A 24,665-nucleotide genomic window follows, 5' to 3' on the forward strand; every position below is an offset into this window, starting at 1 on the left:
TACATTTGTGTCTTTTTGAGATACAATTAACATAAAGGTCAATGGGACACATTTTGAAAATACAAATTAATAACAGAGTTTTGGTCCCACATTTACATACACTCATCATGAGCATGAATGTCATGGTAATCTTGTGCTTTTAGTGATGTCCTTGAACTGCTGTTTTGCCAGAATGGAATTATTGCACAGCATACATCATTAATGACTTTAAAAAACAAGAACTGGGTGCACCAGTTTGAATAAATTAGTTTATTGATTAGAGAACATTCAAAATCAATTCAAACTTGTAAGTAATCAAGTAAGTAAAGTTTATTTATATAGCACTTTTCCAAATAAAAATCACAAAGTGCTTCACATAAGAACACAAGAACACAGAAATTAAAAACAGCAGAAACATATACAAATAGGTCTTGAGTTTCACTTTAAAAGTTTCGATAGAGTCCACAGAGCGTAGATCCAAAGGCAGTGCATTCCACATCTGGAGGTGCAGTAACTTGCGTTACCTGCAGGGGTGCAAAGCACCATTGTAAAAGGTTGTGACTGCAGACAGTCCAATGCAGAAGTAGGGTGGTGATGAGCAGTAGAGACCAATTGGTTGTGAAGCCTGCTATGTGCAATAAAGTCCACTATGTGCAAGTGCAAAGTTGTTGTTGAATATCAAACAACACTTCTGTGACACAATAGGCGCCACAACCTACACAGTCTCCCATACTTGTGCACCCCATTCTTGTTTTTTTTTAAAGTCTTTAATGATGTATGCTGCCACCCTGGCAAAATAACAGCTTAAAAGGAAATCAATGAAATGCCAACATTACCACCACATTTATGCAAGTGATGAATGTATGTAAATGTCCAACAACAACTGTATGTCCACCAACACTTGAGTATATTTTTTTTTCACCACAAATCTGAGGGAGAATAAAAATAGAGTAATCTCCTAATGCTGTGCTTCCCTTGGTGTAACAAGAACACTGATCTGAAACCCAGCTTCCTTGCTTTATTATGTGAGTGTAACTTAATAAGTCAGACCGGAAGCCTCTAACTCTGTTTTTTTCTCCTATATTCTTTCAGCATACAAACATAATGTTTCTTTCTGATGGAGTAAACACAGCAAAATGACTGAACTTCAATGGTATGAAATACCAGAGTTGCAAGTTTTCAACCTAGTTTGTTAACTTTCACTCACCCTATACGAGGTCTGTCCATAAAGTAACGGTCCTTTTTATTTTTTTTCAAAAACTATATGGATTTGATTCATATGTTTTTACATCAGCCAAGCTTGAACCTTCGTGCGCATGCGTGAGTCTTTCCACGCCTGTCGGTTGCATCATTCGCCTGTGAGCACGCCTTGTGGGAGGAGTGGTCCAGCTCCCTCGTCGGATTTTCATTGTCAGGAAATGGCTGAATGATTTGGACTGTTTTTCCATCAGAATTTTTTCAGAAGCTGTTAGAGACAAGCAGCTGGAAACCATTCAAAAAATTTATCTGGCTTTCGGTGAAAATTTTATGGGTTTCACAGAGAATAAGGAGTGTTACTACAGCTTTAAGGATGGCCATGCTCCGAGCTGCGACGATGAGGCAGAAACCACCAGATCATTTCTAAACGGATGGCTGTGTGGAGCCGGGACCGTCGTGTGCAATTTCTCTGGTTATCACAAGAGCTGGACATCAGCCATTTTCCGGCAGATTTCACTTTTAACAAGAGATTTTGTCATGGAAAGCCGCGCGGAGGCTTCGCGCGTCACGACCGATTCACTGATGGAGCAAGACAAAGGAACACCTCCATTTCGGAGTGCCAGACGACAAGTTGGGACATGTCCAACTCTCCACAATTTCTCTTATACTCACTCGACTGGTAAGCACTGAAAGCCGAGATAGGCATGTCCCAACTTGTCCTTAAAGCTGTAGTAACACTCCTTATTCTCTGTGAAGCCCGTAAAATTTTCACCGAAAGCCAGATAAATTTTTTGAATGGTTTCCAGCTGCATGTCTCTAACAGTTTCTGAAAAAATTCTGATGGAAAAAAAGCCCAAATCATTCCGCCATTTCCTGACAATGAAAATCCAACGAGGGGGCTGGACCAGTCCTCCCACAAGGCGTGCTCACAGGTGAATGACACAACCGACAGGCGTGGAAAAACTTACGCATGCGCATGAAGGTTCAAGCTTGGCTGACGTAAAAACATGTGAATCAAATCCATATAGTTTTTGAAAAAAATAAAAAGGACCGTTACTTTATGGACAGACCTCGTGTGTGTATATATATATATATATATATATATATATATATATATATATATATATGCTCCTCTTACAAATTCATGTTGTGATCCATAAATTCCAGTCCTTTGTAGGAATCTGCATGTATTGTTGAAATTTCTCATAATGTGAATGTTAAATTGCCCAGTATCACAATGTTAAAGAATTTGAAAAGCTGTATCCTGGGAGGTGATGGTCTGTTGGTTAAGGTGTTGGACTTGAGATCAGAAGATCCTCGGTTCAAATCCCCGCCTGACTGGAAAATCACTAAGGGCTCTTGGGCAAGGTCTTTAATCCCCTATTGCTCCCGGTGTGTAGTGAGAGCCTTGTATGGCAGCACCCTGACATCGGGGTGAATGTGAGGCATAATTGTAAAGCGTCTGATGCAGATGGAAAAGCGCTATATAAATGCAGTCCATTTACCATTTATCCAGTTGTAATACTTTATAAAGTGAGCTGAATATGGTTTTTATGAAATATTATCCCCCCACCCTTTTTTACTGCAAGTCTACAATCCACCAAGAGTCAACAACAACAATAATGAACATCAACAAACAGTTAAGGAGTACAAAATATTTTAAATATATTAAATGTTCTATTAGCAACAGCCTTGTTGAGATAATGTTAGCAAGACTTAACAGAGACGGGAAAATACATGTGATAAACATTTACTACAATATGCTAATTTAATTGAAGTTGCAGCTATGGGAATAACACCTGGCGTTCCTACAGCCTCTAAGTGGAATCATTATTCATCATTTCTAGGTATGCACGGTTTCTGATCTGGACATCTAAAGCAGGAGCTGTGAGGTGAAATTCCACTATTTGTGAGAATGGAGCATTTGGAGTCCACTTGGATTTTCACCTTCAGGGTGCAGTTCAGTGTCTTTTATCCAGGTGTGTCTGAATATCCCAAAGAACAGTCGATATGTAGCAGTGATATTATATCAGCTTGACAAATATAACATTTGGTATCTGATACGTCTCTGCTAATGGAGATGAAGATTGGGAATAATGACTATGACAACCAGGTATCCCACATTTGTTGTTGCCAAGTCTCTTTGTTCTTCATACAGTTTCTTGAAGTTACTTCAAAACAGCTGAAAATCCTGTAAAGTATCTGAGATCTAAGTGTTTATACTGTAATTCACATGCACACTCAGATACTGTGGCCGCAGATTTCTGAGGATTGTATAACTGTCCTTTACGTGATTGTATTACTGGACATCATCAAAAAACAGAAAATAATTTAAAAGTACATATACTAACTCTACAAATGTTACTTACAAACCCCCAAAAATGTACATTTATGCAACATGAGGATGGAATAATAGTGGCATTCAACACAAGCACGATGAGAGTCAGCCAGTTCACACTTGGGCAGCTACGAGGGGAGCATGGGCAGGAAATGAGTGGACGGGTGTCTTCTTCGAGCCTTATGACCTCGTCGCGGTTTTCCCCGCCCATTCAGAGAAACGAACATCTGCCTGCCACCATACTTCCAGCGGAGGGAGGCATATGTGTTGTAGCCATTCTCCTCAATACGCTCCTTGAACTTGCAGCTTGGGTTGTATTTCACCTGTTCAGGAAGAGAACAAGAGAGGTGAGAGTTGTTGGATGAGTTTGTAGATAACACCCAAGTCCTCTATGCCACATGCAAAGGTTACTGTATGCTGTTAGGGTTAAATTCCTTCTAGATATTTTTAATTGAATGGGTGATCTGATCCATTACCAAAGATTTAAGGTATAGTTCAATTTAAAAAGGCCAATATGGAAGGGGTATAAATGTTTCCAGTAAAAAAAAAAAAAGTATTTTATGCATATGCTTTTCCATTATGGTGATAATTTAGGGCTTGTGAACTATATATGAATCTGTCCAGAAATACTGTCCTTGTTATGAAGAATCATCATCAACATCAATTTTATTTATATCGCGCTAAATCACAACAAACAGTTGCCCCAAGGCGCTTTATATTGTAAGGCAAAGCCATACAATAATTACGTAAAAACCCCAACGGTCAAAACGACCCCCTGTGAGCAAGCACTTGGCGACAGTGGGAAGGAAAAACTCCCTTTTAACAGGACGAAACCTCCAGCAGAACCAAGCTCAGGGAGGGGCAGTCTTCTGCTGGGACTAGTTGGGGCTGAGGGAGAGAACCAAGAAAAAGACATGCTGTGGAGGGGAGCAGAGATCAATCACTAATGATTAAATGCAGAGTGGTGCATACAGAGCAAAAAGAGAAAGAAACACTCAGTGCATCATGGGAACCCCCCAGCAGTCTAAGTCTATAGCAGCATAACTAAGGGATGGTTCAGGGTCACCTGATCCAGCCCTAACTATAAGCTTTAGCAAAAAGGAAAGTTTTAAGCCTAATCTTAAAAGTAGAGAGGGTGTCTGTCTCCCTGATCTGAATTGGGAGCTGGTTCCACAGGAGAGGAGCCTGAAAGCTGAAGGCTCTGCCTCCCATTCTACTCTTACAAACCCTAGGAACTACAAGTAAGCCTGCAGTCAAAGAGCGAAGCGCTCTATTGGGGTGATATGGTACTATGAGGTCCCTAAGATAAGATGGGACCTAATTATTCAAAACCTTATAAGTAAGAAGAAGAATTTTAAATTCTATTCTAGAATTAACAGGAAGCCAATGAAGAGAGGCCAATATGGGTGAGATATGCTCTCTCCTTCTAGTCCCCGTTAGTACTCTAGCTGCAGCATTTTGAATTAACTGAAGGCTTTTCAGGGAACTTTTAGGACAACCTGATAATAATGAATTACAATAGTCCAGCCTAGAGGAAATAAATACATGAATTAGTTTTTCAGCATCACTCTGAGACAAGACCTTTCTAATTTTAGAGATATTGCGTAAATGCAAAAAAGCAGTCCTACATATTTGTTTAATATGCGCTTTGAATGACATATCCTGATCAAAATGACTCCAAGATTTCTCACAGTATTACTAGAGGTCAGGGTAATGCCATCCAGAGTAAGGATCTGGTTAGACACCATGTTTCTAAGATTTGTGGGGCCAAGTACAATAACTTCAGTTTTATCTGAGTTTAAAAGCAGGAAATTAGAGGTCATCCATGTCTTTATGTCTGTAAGACAATCCTGCAGTTTAGCTAATTGGTGTGTGTCCTCTGGCTTCATGGATAGATAAAGCTGGGTATCATCTGCGTAACAATGAAATTTAAGCAATGCCGTCTAATAATACTGCCTAAGGGAAACATGTATAAAGTGAATAAAATTGGTCCTAGCACAGAACCTTGTGGAACTCCATAATTAACCTTAGTCTGTGAAGAAGATTCCCCATTTACATGAACAAATTGTAATCTATTAGATAAATATGATTCAAACCACCGCAGCGCAGTGCCTTTAATACCTATGGCATGCTCTAATCTCTGTAATAAAATTTTATGGTCAACAGTATCAAAAGCAGCACTGAGGTCTAACAGAACAAGCACAGAGATGAGTCCACTGTCTGAGGCCATAAGAAGATCATTTGTAACCTTCACTAATGCTGTTTCTGTACTATGATGAATTCTAAAACCTGACTGAAACTCTTCAAATAGACCATTCCTCTGCAGATGATCAGTTAGCTGTTTTACAACTACCCTTTCAAGAATTTTTGAGAGAAAAGGAAGGTTGGAGATTGGCCTATAATTAGCTAAGATAGCTGGGTCAAGTGATGGCTTTTTAAGTAATGGTTTAATTACTGCCACCTTAAAAGCCTGTGGTACATAGCCAACTAATAAAGATAGACTGATCATATTTAAGATCGAAGCATTAAATAATGGTAAGGCTTCCTTGAGCAGCCTGGTAGGAATGGGGTCTAATAGACATGTTGATGGTTTGGATGAAGTAACTAATGAAAATAACTCAGACAGAACAATCGGAGAGAAAGAGTCTAACCAAATACCGGCATCACTGAAAGCAGCCAAAGATAACGATACGTCTTTGGGATGGTTATGAGTAATTGTTTCTCTAATAGTTAAAATTTTATTAGCAAAGAAAGTCATGAAGTCATTACTAGTTAAAGTTAAAGGAATACTCGGCTCAATAGAGCTCTGTCTCTTTGTCAGCCAGGCTATAGTGCTGAAAAGAAACCTGGGGTTGTTCTTATTTTCTTCAATTAGTGATGAGTAGTAAGATGTCCTAGCTTTACGGAGGGCTTTTTTGTAGAGCAACAGACTCTTTTTCCAGGCTAAGTGAAGATCTTCTAAATTAGTGAGACACTATTTCCTCTCCAACTTACGGGTTATCTGCTTTAAGCTGCGAGTTTGTGAGTTATACCATGGAGTCAGGCACTTCTGATTTAAAGCTCTCTTTTTCAGAGGAGCTACAGCATTCAAAGTTGTCTTCAATGAGGATGTAAAACTACTGACGAGATACTCTATCTCACTTACAGAGTTTAGGTAGCTACTCTGCACTGTGTTGGTATATGGCATTAGAGAACATAAAGAAGGAATCATATCCTTAAACCTAGTTACAGCACTTTCTCCAGTGATGGATAGTATCAACAAACCAGTTCTGCTCAACCACACCTCATTTTTTAGACCAAGAAGCCCACAGGAACACATCACTTTATTATTTAGTTGTCCTCTTTACACCCAGTGCCCATGTCCTCTATGTCAGATATAAACTAGCAGTAGATGGATGGATGCGCCCTTACATGTGCCACTGACCAATGTGTTGTCTTTGTAATTGTGTTATGATATCCTTAAACCTAGTTACAGCGCTTTCTGAAAGACTTCTAGTGTAATGAAACTTATTCCCCACTGCTGGGTAGTCCATCAGAGTAAATGTAAATGTTATTAAGAAATGATCAGACAGAAGGGAGTTTTCAGGGAATTTCCATACCATAAGTCAGAACAAGATCTAAGATATAATTAAAGTGGTGGGTGGACTCATTTACATTTTGAGCAAGCCAATTGAGTCTAATAATAGATTAAATGCAGTGTTGAGGCTGTCATTCTCAGCATCTGTGTGGATGTTAAAATTGCCCACTATAATTATCTTATCTGAGCTAAGCACTAAGTCAGACAAAAGGTCTGAAAATTCACAGAGAAACTCACAGTAACGACCAGGAGGACGATAGATAACAACAAATAAAACTGGTTTTTGGGACTTCCAATTTGGATGGACAAGACTAAGAGTCAAGCTTTCAAATGAATTAAAGCTCTGTCTGGGTTTTTGATTAATTAATAAGCTGGAATGGAAGATTGCTGCTAATCCTCCTCCTCGGCCCATGCTACGAGCATTCTGGCAGTTAGTGTGACTCAGGGGTGTTGACTCATTTAAACTAACATATTCATCCTGCTGTAACCAGGTTTCTGTAAGGCAGAATAAATCAGTATGTTGATCAATTATTATATCATTTACTAACAGGGACTTAGAAGAGAGAGACCTAACGTTTAATAGACCACATTTAACTGTTTTAGTCTGTGGTGCAGTTGAAGGTGCTATATTATTTTTTCTTTTTGAATTTTTATGCTTAAATAGATTTTTGCTGGTTATTGGTGGTCTGGGAGCAGGCACCATCTCTACGGGGATGGGGTAAGAATCAGAGACCTTCCTGTGAAAACTGACACCTACTCTTCAGTTCACTGACTTTGTATTTGTCAAGCATCACAATGATATTCTGTTTATTTAAAAGATCTGTTGTTTTCAATTTTTTTTTTTTAATTTTGCATCCCATATTTAAAATTTGGAAAAGAGTTGTCATCAGTGTGAATGAGTCTCACTCAGTCCATATATACACTCAGGGCCTGATTTACTAAGATCCCAAATAACAAGGGTTAAATCGTGTGGGCTTTCCAAACTTTTGTGTGTTGGGTTGGCAATTGTTTTGAAGGTGATTTCTTAAGAATAATTGTGGACATGACAGCAGATGGTAATGTGACATAGACTGCAGTATGTAAATGAGGATTTTGCACGTGTTAGTGACCAGAAACACAAAGTGAAGTTAAATCACTCGCACATATGCACACAATAAGACAAACGCACACAATTCAGTTGTAAATGTCATTTATTGAACATTTACCAAAATGAATGCCTTGAAAAAGGTTTAACTGCTCTTTCACGGGAGGTGCGAAGTGTGTGGCTCAAGCCCGGATTCAGCACCATTGCCATCACCAGCACCACCCTACACCAATAAACACGGTTTTAATTTTGTTCATTTAAATCACCCTGCTGTAAACAGACTCAGGGTCCATTTCTTGTTGCTGGATACTCTGGTGAGCCGGGATAGCCTGCAAATTGTTATCCATGAATATGAATGTGAAGAACCTAGTTATAGGCTTCTGTGGTTGTGGTTGGAAAAAAAAGTAGTAGGCCAGTAGGCCCACAAACATAACTCTCACAATGCTTTCTCTCACAACTTTCTCTCTGCTATTGTCCAGGTAGTCTCTGAATGGAAGCAATATGTGATGAACGTTACATCCCCATCTAAGTCCAGTACCTATTTACAGCTGAGTGAACTGAGACAATCCAGATAATGTGTCTTATCCAAGGAAACAGACAGGTAGCTTTATTGGAAATCAAACCCAGGTCTACGTATTGGCAGTCTCCGACCTACCTGCTGTACATGTAGTGCTTCATGTAAACAGACTATCAATAAATATGCAGTTAAGAACATAAATATTTGGACAGTGGCAGAATTCCTGCAACCCTGCCTCTGTATACATCAACAGAATGGAGCTGAATACTGCAGTCAAGATGTGCTTGTACTGTAGACCCCCAGCCACTTTTCAAGGTGTTGATGAAAATATCTTTGAATCACGTTCATGATTCAAATCAATTTAACATAACTTTACAAAACCTGGTGAACCTTGTAATGGTTTCATTAAGACAGAAAAACGTGAAGATGACATTGAAACAGAGGCTCTCCTCTTGGCAGAGCTACACTGAAAAAAGAGAATATTTGAACCAACTTAAAAAAGTGTTACAATTTGTAAAAACCTGAATGAATTAAGTTGTTTGACCTTACATTTGTAAGTTAGAGTTGATTTACTTTCAAACTTAAGTTCAAACAACTTAATTCATTCAGGTTTTTACAAATTGTAAAACTTTTTTAAGTTGGTTCAAACATTCTCTTTTTTCAGTGTAGTCACTCTAATAAATACCCAACTGTTCAATAATTAGGAATAAAGCTGTCCCAATATCAGTCTTTGCTGATTAATATGTGATCTGGAAAGGTAATCACAAAAGTGAAGAGTCAGCAAAACCATTTTTCCATTGGTGGTTACCCTTTCTTATCAATTACTCAAAGATATACTCAGAGTGGCTGAGGTTACCACCCTATGAGATATATTTTAAGCAGCACTGAACAAAAGTGAACCATGGAGATATGATGCATGAAAGGTTGCTAAAGACACTTGGAGACTAACAATAACTCAGCATTAAAAATGATCACTTCCAGGTGTGGGCAAACTCCCCTTCAAGGAAAAATGCTGGGACAGGGGCAACAAAAGACTGCGAAAGTTGATGAATGCTCAAAGAACACCTGTTTGGAACATTCCACAGGTGAACAAGTTAATTGGAAACAGGTGAGTGTCATGATTGGGTATAAAAGGAGCATCCGCAAAAGGCTCAGCTGTTCACAAGCAAAGATGGGGTGAGGATCACCACTTTGTGAACTGTATGAAAAAAATAGGCCAACAGTTTAAGAACAATGTTTCTCAAGGTTCAAATGCAAGGAATTTAGGAATTCCTTCATCTACAGTTCATAATATAATCAGAAGATTCAGAGAATCTGGAGAACTTTCTACATGTAAGTGGCAAGGCCAAAAACCAACATTGAATGCCTGTGTTGTGTAAAGGATCCTACCACGTTGGCTCAGAAAACCATTGTCAGTTAACACAGTTCGTCGCTACATCTGCAAGTACAAGTTAAAACTCTACCATGCAAAGCGAATGCCATACATCAACAGCATCCAGAAACACTGCCGCCTTCTCTGGGCCCGAGCTCATGTTACCAGCGCAAAGTTCAAAAGCCAGCATCGGTGATGGTATGGGGGGGGTGTTAGTGTCCATGGCATGGGCAACTTACACATCTGTGATGGCACCATCAGTGCTGAAAGGTACATCCAGGGTTTGGAGCAACACATGCTGCCATCCAAACAATGTCTTTTTTAGGGACGTCCCTGCTTATTTCAGCAAGACAATACCAAGCCACATTCTGCACGTTACAACAGTGTTGTTTCATAGTAAAAGAGTGCGGGTACTAGACTGGCCTGCCTGCAGTGCAGACCTGTCACCCATTGAAAATGTGTAGCGCATTATAGAGCGCAAAATACAACAAGGGAGACCCCAGGCTGTTGAACAACTGAAGTCATACATCAAGCAAGAATGGGAAAGAATTCCACTAACAAAGCTTCAACAATTCATGTCCTCAGTTCCCAAGTGGTTATTGAGTGTTGTTAGAAGGAATGGTGATGTAACACAGTGGTAAACATACCACTGTCCCAGTTTTTTTGAAAGGTGTTGCAGGCATCCATTTCAAAATGAGCAAATATTTGCACAAAAACAATAAAGTTTATCAGTTTGAACATTAAATATCTTGTCTTTGTAGTGTATTCAGTTGAGTATAGATTGAAGAGGATTTGCAAATTATTGTATTGTTTTTATTTACATTTTATGCAATGTCCCAACTTCACTGGAATTGAGGTTGTATATCCTTTAAATCTAGGAGCAATCAGTCTATAAAATTAACTGTTAAGCTTAATGAAAAGGCCCTTAACCCCCTGGAGTTGTCTGACATGGAGATGCATCAAAGTCAAATGACCTAATTAAGCAGCCATCCCATCAAATCCACCACACTCTGAGTTTCTGTTTGAATGTGTGTTGAAAGTGTGGCCTTCAAACTATATACCAATTTTGTTGATAGGCCCAATAAAACTTGAATCATGATTAATTAATGGGCAGTCTAAGGCACACCTGTGCACTAATCATGGTGTCTAATCAGCATCTTGATATGGCACACCTGTGAGGTGGGATGGATTATCTCAGCAAAGGAGAAGTGCTCACTATCACAGATTTAGACTGGTTTGTAAACAATATTTGAGGGAAATGGTGATATCGTGTATGTGGAAAAAGTTTTAGATCTTTGAGTTCATCTCATACAAAATGGGAGCAAAACCAAAAGTGTTGCGTTTATATTTTTGTTGAGTGTATGTTTTTGAAATTTACAGTTTATATTTGCATTCTAAGTTATAAAAATTATTTGTTAAACATGCTTGTGGTTTTCACAGGAAAAAAAAAACTAAATTGCGCTATTCAGATTTCATGTTTTTGTGTGAATTTAGGTTCACTGTGTTAACACAGTATGTCAGAATGAAAAAAAAAAACCCTGCAAAGTCACACAGGTGAGGTTGTGCTGAAAAAAAAAATGACACCAAACAAGGCAAAGTTAATAGTTTTTAAGGTAATTTATGAAAGTAAAAACCAAAGGAGGTCAAAAATGAACAATTATATCCCGGACCGCAGAGGTTTAAGGCTCTCAGTGGTATTGGTAGTAACTGAAACCTTGTACACAGACAGCAAATACCACCCAATGCCATCTTTAGTGTTGAGGCAATCCCCATTTGCTGTGTGAATTGAGATGAAACAGCTTCCCCCAGGGCTGACACTGACAATGGTGTTGAAGGACAACACGTTTTTGTTGACTTCAGCGCAGTGTTCAACTCCATCAGTCCATATAAACCGGTCAACAAACTGCAAACACTAGGAATACAACCCAGTGTCTCTGGATCATGGACTCTCTGACAAACAGACCTCAGCAGCATGTCAGACTGGCCATTGCACCTCCTCCACTGGTACCAACAGCACTGGTGTTTCGCAAGATTGTGTAGTCCAATCCACTGTTTCCTATTGACCAGTGAGTTCAACACCACCCACAGCTCCAACCCTGTGGTTAGGTTTGTGGACAAAATAGCCATAGTGGGTCTGATAACCTTTGGAGTGAAGCAGCAAATGGGGAGGAGGTCCAGACACTGATACTCATACCCAGTCCTCAGAAACGATTATTTAATTGACCAGCATTTAAAAGCAGCTTGCCTGATCACCACTGAACACTGCATAGGGTCCTGGCAAGTAGTTGATGCAGTGTTTCATTTGACAGCATTTCAGATGTTCTGGGGCCTCTTTCCATTTATATGGTATGGTACTACCATTTGGACTGTATAGCACTCGTTCTAAAAAAACACAATACCAGCTTCCTCCTCCCTTCCTGTTTGGTCCCTCACACAGGATGGCAGGACACTGTAACACATTCCAGATAGCGGCTGCCACTATGGTGGTCTCAGCATGACCCCAGTGTCACCTGTGTTTTTGGTCATTGCTAGAGAAGTCTGACTTCACTGGAAGCTTTATATGTTTATTATGTGGCTTACTGAAATTATTCATATTATCACCAGCTGTTCACTGCCTATTAATTCTAGTCTTCCAGGATTTCAGTGTATGTGCTAGACACCACACACCTTTGGTCTGATGAGTGGCTGGTTTTCACAAAGAGGTTTGATTACACTGGCAAGTTCCTCTTGTGAACATCTATGGGCAGATGGCACGCAAAGCCTTTTAAAGGAACCCAGCTGGCTCTTTTGTCATTACGAGTCGGGCTTCCTTTCTCTGGTTTCTATTTTGACATCAGAACACGCCACCTCAAGCTGCAGGTACCATTAAACATGTCCCAGGTGTACAACAATGACTGACTGTAACCCTTCACAACCTTTCTCTGCACTTTGCAACACAATCTCACTTCATGATGAGCACTAAACGTGGAACTTCATGCACATACAGGCTCAAGAAAGGTATTTTTAAAATGAACCGGCAATTATCTGCTAAGACGTGTTGTCTCAAACATCAGTGTATTATTATAAAATTAAAGCAACATGATTTGATTGGCACCTAATGTTTTGGTAACTTTTGAACTGTATCCATGGCAAATGCTTTTAAATAGAATAGATACAACAGAACAGAAGCTTACTCAGCTTTCTTATTTTGCTGCAAATGAACAAATCACAGATATGATGCAGAACAATTTGTGTTTATAAAATTTTCTGGCATTTTGAAACATACCTCAAACACATAAGAATATGAATTAAGGAGCCTCACAGCAAGAAGGTCGTGGGTTTGAGTCCCACCTGAGGCCTTTCTGTATGGGGTTTGCGTGTTCTCCCCCGTGTTTGTGTGGGTTCTCTCCAGGCGCTCTGGCTTCCTTCCACATCCAAAAACATGCATGTCAGGTGAACTGGAAACTATAAATAGGTGTGTGTGCGGGTGTGTATGTGTTGGTCTGTCTATATGCACCCCTGCAATAGACTGGCGTCCTCTCCAGGGTGTACCCCGCCTCACGCCCTGTGACTGCTGGGATAGGATCCGACACTGTGACCCTTAACTGAAGTAAGCAGGTATTGAAAATGGATGGATGGATGGATGGATGGATGGATGGATGGATGGATGGATGGATGGATGGATGGATGGATGGATGGATGGATGGATGGATGGATTAATGGCACATTGTTTTCCAAATCAAGAAGATGGAAAAATGTGGAATTTTCCCAATAATTGCTCCAAGCAAAGACTAATGATTCAACATATTATAGCCAAATTTATTGGCTGTGTTTATAATAAATTTGATTTGTCCACTCATATTTCATAAAAGTTATGAATAAACAAGCCTTCTAAAATAGTTAGTGATTGTTATTTGAGAAATTTTATGTACTAAATATATTTATATACTAAATTAATTTAATAAATTTACTAAAATATGTATTTTACACATTTTTATTTTGGGGAAAACTAGAAAAAAAAAGCTTCCAGGTTGTATACGCACCGATCCGAAGAGTGTGCCTTTCTTAGACATGGCTAAGTACAGCCCAGTGCTGACAGATTTGATGGCAACAACTCCCACACTGACAGATCGGATTTCCATCAAACCTGGAAAATAAAAGAGGGAACAACAGTCTGGGTTAGAAACATCAAACTCGTCCGCCAACACTAGTTTCCAATTCCACACTTTTTTATCTTGGAAAAAAACCTCAAGGTTAAAGTCCTGTTAGAAGTGGCTTTTCATAAGCTAAAATATCATACATATAGATAAAAAGGGCTTTTCAGTGTTAAAATCAAATATTTGCTAAAGCCGCAAATATAATGATAATAATGACTTGGATTTATAGAGCGATTTTCAAGACACCCAAAGTGCTTTACAAGTTGCATTATTCATTCAGTCAATTATTTTGTAATAAAAGACGGGGGAGCGATCAGACCGCCACAGCAGCACGTCTGAGTCTGAAGGTGCCTTGACGCTTGCACACATTTTGGCTCCACACCCCCCGCATTTTGTTGTGACAATGCCACCCACTGTGTTCCCAGCTGGATGCCGCACTTTAATCATTTTCTCTCAGTTTGGCTGATGAAAATACCTCTAATGGTTTCCAGAATCATAGAGGACAGTTCCAGCTGCAGCTTTTTATTTCCTCTCTCTCCTGCGCTTCATGAAGTGGAGAACGCATTTGGAATCATCTTAAAGCTAATTATTTGTAATATTTTGATTGTAATAGCTTGGTAAAACAGTTGTATTTTCATTCCTTCTTATGAGTATCTGTGAAATTGTCTTTATAATAGATTTAACATCTCATTATAATCGCTCAGATGAGCTGCGCTGTGATGTGCTGCGCTAACGCAATCACTCATACTCACACTCAGTGTTTTTTAATTGTTTGTACAATGTTCACATATAGTTCACATAATTAATGCCTGACAGAGAATTTGAACATTTCAAAATTTTCTTTGTGCACTTGCACAAAGTCGCACACAGTTTACAACGATTTACTATGAGTTAACAAGCTTACTCTCCTGTACGGCAGATTGCGTACCAGTGTGTGGATCAAATTCATGCAAGTGTCAAGGCACCTTGACTCTCTACACCCAAAGCAGTCAAAGGGAATAATGTGATTATTAACATCACATGACAAAGTAAAACCTCTTAAATCATTCTACAGTCAGTTTTAAGCAGAAATGATGTGATAATCGGTAAATCGCTGCTGACGCTCCAAAATGACACATGCACTATATGCTGTTTTTAAACCACAGTCAATCTCTTTGAGATCAGCAAAAAAAAGACAATACAAATACTACTATGCTTTCTATTAGAAGTCATTTCTTAAAACCGCAGTGTTCTCACTGACCTCTCGTTTACAGATCACTGACAAGGCATCACCTCCTCCACCCTACCGCCACCAATTGGTCCCTGCCTTTTGTCTGCAGGTAGGCTCTGACCCTGCCATTATTATCTACAGGATTGCAATCATGTCAAGTCTACTGTCTGCCATGATGGGAACACCACAGACTGTAACTTTCCATACATTATCTTGTTACATTAAAATGATCTTTGATGCCTTTTGAGTCTTTCTGGTAGAATATAGTGACTAGTGAAACAAATGAACTTTTGTCTATGGTCCCAAATGAAAACAAAGTGTCCAATGTTTTTCTTAATATTTTAAAATAAAATACTTAATTGTTGTATTAAATTGCAATAAATAACCTCTGTTAAATCATATACAGTATATATATGAAATGGAGTAAAGCTGATCTAAGTTTATCACTTAAAATTACTTTTCAAAAAGATGGGAATGCCTAGTGCTGAGAAGATAACACTAATAATTTTATTTATAACACTTTCAGGATAAATGCATGAATCCTACCAACTGATACAAATTAATTTAGGTCAGTGGTCCTGATGAGCAGACACATGGAAAAAGTCGGGAATACTTATTATTTTCCTGGAGCTGTGGACTGGTTCAGTAGGGTCACAACTACACAGGGAAGAGATGATGGACACTTTGTCCTCAACTCCTTTAATTTTTGAAAGAATGTGTCACCTTTTGCATCCACAAGTGTGCTGAGCGTGCAGCGTGCAGAGCTTGAGGCTCTTTTTAACAATCTGTGTTCATAACTGCATGATGTGCACATGCAGCTTCTTCAAGTTCAAGTTCAAAAATCTTTAATATCCCCGTGGGGAAATTTTTGTGCAGCCAGCAATGAGACAGTCACTGCCACAATGAGACAGACAACAACGACAATACTAAATAAATACAGAGAAAAGACATGATCACTTATTTAAGAGGGAAATGGCAGCTGGGACAAAGGGAAACTTAGTCCTGCGCGTGCCTGTGCCCCAGCGGAAGTAACTGGAACCAGCGAGCCAAGGGATGGCTCTGGTCCATGATAATTAAACCGGCCTTAGTTACCAACCTGGTTTGTTGTAGGGTTACCAAGTCATTCAGGGTAGTCCCTGCAATTTTCCCACACAGTCGCACAATGCCTTGTAGTCTGTTCTTGTTTTTAAAAGTTACTTTAACCTCCACTCAGACTGATTTCACTGCAACTGCATTGATTAACAGTTAACGCTTTAAAAACAAATCATGACAGGAAATCACACTTATGTAAAGTCTGCAATTAATCAGCAGTTCACAACCATGGGGCGCAGTTTAAATGGACCAAGGATCATCTATGATCCATTACACCACAATCATGGACCCATGCCTTGGGTCCTGGATGGAAACCACACAGGCAGACAACTGGTCCATCCCCACCTCTTGAAAATAACCATCTATATCCTGTTGTCAGGTGAAGCGTGGGCATCCCCTTAGTCTTCTCCAGCCACCCATGTATGCTGCAAAACATGTCTTTTCTTGTCTACGTATGTCCTCTACCTTCTTTGAAATTTCCCAGGAAGTGCTTTTTCCGTTTCCAGGCTCCATCTCCACTGTGGGATAGTGTCCTATAATCCATTTGCACACTATGGAGGTACTAGATCAGGGGTGCCCAAGTTCAGTCCTCGAGATCTACCTTCCTGACACTCTTAGTTGTCTCCCTGCTCCAACACACCTAAATCTAATGAAAGGTCCATTAAAAGGCTGCTAACGAGTCTTTCATTGGATTCAGGTGTGTTGGAGCAGGGAGACAACTAAGAGTGTCAGGAAGGTAGATCTTGAGGACCGAACTTGGGCACCCCTGTACTAGATCATCTGGGTACTGTCGCACTGAGTCTTCAGACACACTACGGATTGTGCACACTGCTTTTTGCCTGCTATATAGGCGATGGGGGGGGGGGGGGGGGGGGGGGGGGTGTCTAAAATCACTTGCTTTCCATTTAAAGGGACAGGTGCAGAAACAATTTTTTTTTTTTTTTAGAGAGATAAAGCAATGGGCTGTATAAAAAACTACATGATCCAGTATCTTTGGGGTATTTTTGGTAACAAATACTAATGTTCTTAAGACATTTGGCAACCTATACTAACTTGCTAAAAAGGTGTATCATATAACCCCTTTAAGTCAAAACATTTTAAATTAAGAAAAATGTAACTGACAAATTTATTGACAATGAAAATATACTCAACAAAAATATAAACGCAACACTTTTGGTTTTGCTCCCATTTTGTATGAGATGAACTCAAAGATCTAAAACTTTTTTCCACATACACAATATCATCATTTCCCTCAAATATTGTTCACAAACCAGTCTAAATCTGTGATAGTGAGCACTTCTCCTTTGCTGAGATAATCCATCCCACCTCACAGGTGTGCCATATCAGGATGTCAGGATATCAGGAATCATGCTGATTAGACACCATGATTAGTGCACAGGTGTGCCTTAGACTGCCCACAATAAAAGGCCACTCTGAAAGGTGCAGTTTTGTTTTATTGGGGGGGGGGGGGGGTTAGGGAATGTGAGCATTTGCCCACTGAAGTCGGTTATGACGACGAACTGGAGTCAGGTCGAGACCCCGATGAGGACGACGAGCATGCAGATGAGCTTCCCTGAGACGGTTTCTGACAGTTTGTGCAGAAATTCTTTGGTTATGCAAACCGATTGTTTCAGCAGCTGTCCGAGTGGCTGGTCTCAGACGATCTTGGAGGTGAACATGCTGGATGTGGAGGTCCTGGGCTGGTGTGGTTACATGTGGTCTGCGGTTGTGAGGCTGGTTGGATGTACTGCCAAATTCTCTGAAACGCCTTTGGAGACGGCTAATGGTAGAGACATGGACATTCAATACACGAGCAACAGCTCTGGTTGACATTCCTGCTGTCAGCATGCCAACTGCACGCTCCCTCAAATCTTGCAACATATGTGGCATTGTGCTCTGTGATAAAACTGCACCTTTCAAAGTAGCCTTTTATTGTGGGCAGTCTAAGGCACACCTGTGCACTAATCATGGTGTCTAATCAGCATCTTGATATGGCACACCTGTGAGGTGGGATGGATTATCTCAGCAAAGGAGAAGTGCTTACTATCACAGATTTAGACTGGTTTGTGAACGATATTTGAGGGAAATGGTGATACTGTCTATGTGGAAAAAGTTTTAGATCTTTGAGTTCATCTTGTACAAAATGGGAGCAAAACCAAAAGTGTTGCGTTTATATTTTTGTTGAGTTACACACACCTGCCTGAGCATACACAGTGCGAGTCCCGCTTCATTTTGACAATACCCGGTGTTGTTTTCTGAGGGATGCTGGTGTCTGCCGGCCTCTTCAGCAGCCTCTCTAACCCACTCTGCGCCACTCAACCAAACAGCTGGCACTCTGGGAGTTAATTATTTCCTCTGGGGCAAAGACTGCAAACAAGTCCCATGTGGCTGACTCTGGATCTGTTTGTAGTCTGTTTACAAAAATAAAAGGACATGTCTATTGTCATGGCGACATCAAGCGGTAAAAGCCTTGAAGATGACCTGAAGACTTCCTGCAGAATCAAGGTGATGCAACGGTTCAGGCAGAATCCTGACGTCAGCACTGTGTGCCGATCTCCATTTGTATATCATAAATATCAAGTTTTAATGATTTTAGTTGATTATCTGCTCACTTGCTTCATGACTAATCCATTCATCCCTGGTTCTCAAGACCAGGCACCTAAGTGGCTCTACTTTACTCTTTTCTGCTATCCTATTTTACTCTTCCTTTTTAGATGTTTACATATACCTTTGTATACTGGCATAGTTACACCTTAGAATTGGAATATAATATACTCGTATAAGATATACCTTACTGAATTTTCATGTATGGGTTGTAAGGTCAGCTGGCTCACAGCCTTCGGTTGCTCTCATCTAACATTTAGCTGAATGTGGGATTAACTGTCAGATTGTTTGAGATGTGTTTAAGAGAACAAATCCTTCAAAAGCTGACAAATGCTGTTTTTTTTGTTGTTGTTGTTTTGTTTTTTTTTGTTTTTGTTTTTTTTTTTGCAGAGGATCCCAATGCAGAGATCCAAAACACTGAAAGGTAAAAGCAGGTTTATGATCCCACAGCGGTCAATCAGGCTTGGTCACAAAACAGGCAGAGGTCAGGCACATGGGTGAACAGTCCAACAGGTCATAGTCTTGCAATGGGAGGCAGCAGACGTTTATCCCCAAAAGAAGGCAATAGCTCAAGAAACAGAAAGTTTTCATACCAAGAGATCCTCTCCAAGATGGCAGGCAAAAACTCCCAAACTCACAACAACAGCAAACCAACCTTCAGATACAAAGCCTTACAAAGTGTGGACTGGTTTATTGACCTTACATGCATGATTTCAAACATGTCACACTACAGTGAAATAAAACAAAACAAAGGGAAAATTAAAAGTAATGATGAAATTAAACTACAAATTAAATGAAACAAAACTTTTGTAACTGTGACTTTCTTGTGTTCTTTGTTGCTTTGTGCACAGAATCGTTTCCTTGCCAGAAAACCTCTTGCTTCTGTGTTTGCCATTAAAATACATATCAATGTCCCAGGTGCTGATACACTTTTACCTTAAAAGGTGTGGCAGACAACACTCTGGATTGGTTTATTTCATAGTATGGCCAAAACATACCCGCGATTAATTACAGCAAGTGACTAACCAAATCTACCTTGTGAACTTCACTCAGATTATATAGAACAAGTAAATAGTTGGATATGTCCAAAACACACTTGAGCCATATACTTTAGACCGTGTGCCATAGAATGTCAAGACATGGCCTACAGACACAACTCAAACCTGAACAACAACGGGAATTATTTACAGCTAGTAAGTGATGCAAACAAGATTACGCATAGTAAAAACTGTGTTGGCATGGTGCTTCAGACAGTCTTTGGATGATCCAAATATTTCAGTATGCTGGCACACTACAATCTGTAACGGTGTGCATCACAGAAATTTAAAAAGCTTGACATATTTCTGCTTACCAAAGCTGCAAGGAAAAACTGGATATTGATTTTTCCTCAATCATGGTCAAAGATGGACAGTGAAAATACCTTTTTTATGTGTACTTATTTGAAATCATCACCCACCCCCTGCAATGCTTATTTGTGATATGAGGGAATGATGATTAGAGACATGCATTTTTCTCCTCCAATCCGAGCCCACAGGTGAATTCTGGAGTGGAGATGGAGTGAAGGAACAGCAGTGACATTGTAGCTGGCAGCGCTGACAGGCAGAGGGGCAGCTGGGAAATTGTTGCATCTTTATTTAGAAGGAGTGTTTGAGGATCATGTAAACTATGTGTTTTAGTCAGAGGTATGTGGTAATTATGTGAATGAGGCATGTCAGTGTACATGTAGCACGCAACTGGAGCTGTATACCAGACCTGACTCACACAAGTTTGCTTCATCAACAAGAATGACTTGAACAGGAATGATTACAGCCAGAGCATCCTGTTTTTTTCTTTAAATAACTTTGTGTAAAACTCCAAAATACTCACACACCAACTATGTACATCATTAGCAGTCTAACAGGGTAGAACAGCAGTACAACTGTTATGCTTGGCTCTCAGCAAGAAGGCTGCATTGCTAAGCCAGAATGGAATAAAACGTGTGCCAAATAAACATGTGGATCCACACTGTAGAGCCGGTGTTGCAGACTGAATGGTCCGCCCCTAAAAATCGGTCTGCGCATGCGTCATTTCGGACCACAGCAGCACGTCTGAGACAGTCTATTCACCCAAAACAATCAAATGGATTAATGGGATTATTAACAATCAGATGATAAAGATAAAACCTCTTAAATCATTCTAAAGTCAGTTTTAAGCAGAAACGAGGCGAAAGTCGTGATGCTTTGAAATGTCCGACGTGCAGTGAATGCATCAGCTATCAGCTTGTGTAGCTGGAGTGCTCTGATCACCTCCGCCACCTTTTATGATGAAATAATGTTGAATTTATTATTGCATAAAAGCTTCAGATATCTGTTGCTGAGATAGATGATGACTGGAGTGCAGTTTGAAGCAGAAACGAGGTGATAATCCGTGAACTGCGTCATCAAGGGGGAACGATTATTAGGGGGACCATTCGGTCGGCGACACCGGCATTTGTGGTCCTGAACAAAACTGGAGAAGCAAAAATTAAGACTGCAAAGTTACACCTTCTTCTGAAGTTATTACATAGGCTGCTGCAGATGGCAGCAGTTCTGCTACACTCACCAATGTTTTTTTTTCTGACAAGTAGCATGAATGCAACATGTGTTCACATATTTACTTCATGAATTTATAATATCTCCCACTGTTTTCAATATCATTGCTTTTTTACAGCTACAGTGTGTAATGCTTCTGAGCTGAAACAGTGTATAACATTCATTATTATCACTTTACCGGGGCGTTGCTGGGCCGGTATCGTAGATTTATGTCGACGCTATCTGGCTATACCCGCCCGCTGTACGTAAACAAATGACATCATAGTGCACGCGTAGCCCAAGAACTGTCCACGGGGGGGGGACTGTCCGCAGAGGAAAAGATGTAAAGGCGAGACGTGTGTTTTGGTCCCAATATGGACATTCTGGATGATTTTCTCATGGATAGTACGCCAATGAACAGCAACTAAAGCAGCCAGCTTGATGAGGGCGCACTGCTGAATTTGGAGAGCAGCGCACGCCAGCCAACATGACAAAAGTTAAGTGAGCCAACTTATTATGTGTTGGGTATCTCAGTAAAAAGTGATAATAATGTAAATAACATGCTGTTGTCATGCGGTATGCATTTTTCTGAGTCCCTCCGTCCATGCCCAGTCGTCCAAAATGACAGATATTCACCCTCGTCTAACTCGGGCAAATAACTGTCATTTTGGGCGACTGGGCATGGACGTCGGGCCTCTTGAAAATGCATACCGCCCTCCAAAAGCATGTTATTGTATTATTACAGCCTGTTCATTGTTGTGCAATTAATTACCTGCACCGTTGAACTGATGTGTTTTCATAAGCATCAAATTAACCCTTCATAGTCTACATGGGAGTGGGTCCTGTCCTGGAGGCTACTATGCTGTATGGCTAGGGATGGGTATTGATAAGATTTTATCAATATCAATTCCGCTTTTCAATCTGATTCCCTTATCAATACCGCCTGGGAATTTTCTGTATACTAAAAGTAGGCTTTACAGGTTTTCTAAGTCAACAAACATTTAACTGAGTCTTAAAGCAAATAAATATGAATTTGGTCACTGGATCCTTGATCTCTGGACATAAATAGAAATAAAATCTGTAGTTGTTGCCAAAAGTGTTTCCTTTCAGATATTAATGAGACAAATGTAGCTCCATAGACTTGCAGACGGCTGTGCTGCACGTCAACATCAGTGTAATTCACAAAGAATGCAGGATGTCTCATTTTGGGAGAAAAAAGGTTTTGGTCTGTTGTAGTTTGTTGTCTGTGTTACAACATTTGGAAAGAGGTGTTTGATTTAAAACAGTGATTCGCTTTGAAGTTATTAATTCCAACTAGACTTTATCTTTCTAACTTGACCCTGCAGAGAGCGGTGCAGCATTTGAAGCTGTGCAAACGGAAAGGAGGATGAAAGGAAGACAAAAGCCCCAGTTAGTGACTTTAATCTGCATAAAGGTGACTCCCGATTGACATCTTTAAATGGCTTTGAGAGGGGTTAATGAAGAAATTGTGGACCTACCACTTCTGAAAAGCAACAAAGCAGAGAACCAATGAAGCAGCAGGTCAGAGCACTGCTTTGTTGCTTCAAGCTTCAAGCAGAGCCGTGGCAGAAGTAGTTGATTTTCTACCCAAAAGAAATGATAATTTTCCCAAAGAACTGAAGGGCCGATAAGAGAATCGTTAAACAAAACGGCTATTGATGTCGGTGGATCGAATCATTTCTTAACGATTCTTGAAAAGAACTGTTTTTCGATACCCAACCCTATGTATGGCCATGTTGATACAAGACGTACAAATGCTCCATTTACACCAGACTGAGACCTATAAAAGACCTAGGAGATCATGACATTTTGTCAACTCTCAAGTCTTGGCGGACCTCCATTGTGATCTGTTATTTACTTTTACACCAAGTGTGCATTAGGACTGCATTGTGCAAGTGAAAAATATGATAATATCCGTGATCATTGATGCAACCCCATGCAGAGTCAATTGAGAGTCTATTTAGAATCAGGTTGGGAGTTAGCTGAGACGTGAGAGTTAATGAGAACAATTATGATACCCATGTATCTGTTAACTGGTCACAAAACTTGTGCGAGTGTTTTAAGAGTGATGGAGACCAAGAGGGATCTTTTTTCCGACCATGGAGATACCATTGTGACCATCCTGCAACCCCAGTGGGAATTAGAGACAGTGGCGGCCAGCAGAGGCTATTTTTCGATTGCAACTCAGTCATGGACTCGGTGTAAACGGGGTGTTACTCTGTGTTTTGCATTTTGCTGCACAATGAGAAGACTGAAGTAAATAGAATAGGAATGAGTGGTTGCTCCACTCTACACTCTCTATACCAGTTGGTAGTTCAGGCTAACAAGAGAACCCTCATTATAGCGAAATGAAGGATCATAGATATGGTTTATCACAACAGAAGGCAGTGGAGCATGAATCCCCAGTACCACAGAGGCAAAACCATGAAGGAAAACAAATTAGTGACTGGCAACAGCATAACACAGTATGCAACTTCACCAGTAGATAGCACTAAATTATATATATTGTGGCTTTAATGGAACAGATGTCCCACCTTCAAGAGAGGCTTCATTGTGATTGTAATAAACAACGAAACTTCGTTGGTGACAACCAGTCAGTAGCAGCAAAGATTAAATATAAAAGACAAAATAAATAAAAAATAAAATATAAGCGCAATAAGGTGCAAGAGACAACAATAAATTAAAAATAAATTTTAAAACTTTTTTAAAGGAAATGCTTTGGATAGTTTGGTCTTTTTCTATGCTGATTGAAAAAAAATGAATAAAATGTGTGTGTGGGGGGGACCAATAGAGACAAATTGGCTCTTTGTTCCTGACTTGCACTATACGCTGAAGGTCACTCAGGCTTTGTGTTTGGTTGTGCAAGTATCAACTGATGTTCCTATTGAGCCGATGAAAAAGGTACTTTTGGCTTCCCACTTGCAATTGGCAAGATCTCTTAACCTTTGACATGTTTTGGCTTGGACCGCCAATAAGCTCAAGCTGCCAT

At 40.0% G+C, this 24,665-nt stretch overlaps 1 protein-coding gene across 1 annotated transcript in view; it reads right to left on the reverse strand.

Moving 5' to 3' along the window:
• Positions 1-2,750: 2,750 nt before the first annotated feature.
• Positions 2,751-24,665, reverse strand: part of fgf22 (fibroblast growth factor 22) — a 120,560-nt gene continuing 98,645 nt past the window's right edge. The window contains exon 3 of the mRNA XM_034180265.1: positions 2,751-3,837. Within this exon, the coding sequence (XP_034036156.1) occupies positions 3,643-3,837 (195 nt within the window). The 3' untranslated portion in view covers positions 2,751-3,642. The remainder of the gene's footprint in view (positions 3,838-24,665) is intronic.

Source organism: Thalassophryne amazonica, chromosome 10, assembly GCF_902500255.1.
Source record: "Thalassophryne amazonica chromosome 10, fThaAma1.1, whole genome shotgun sequence".
NCBI lineage: Eukaryota > Metazoa > Chordata > Actinopteri > Batrachoidiformes > Batrachoididae > Thalassophryne > Thalassophryne amazonica.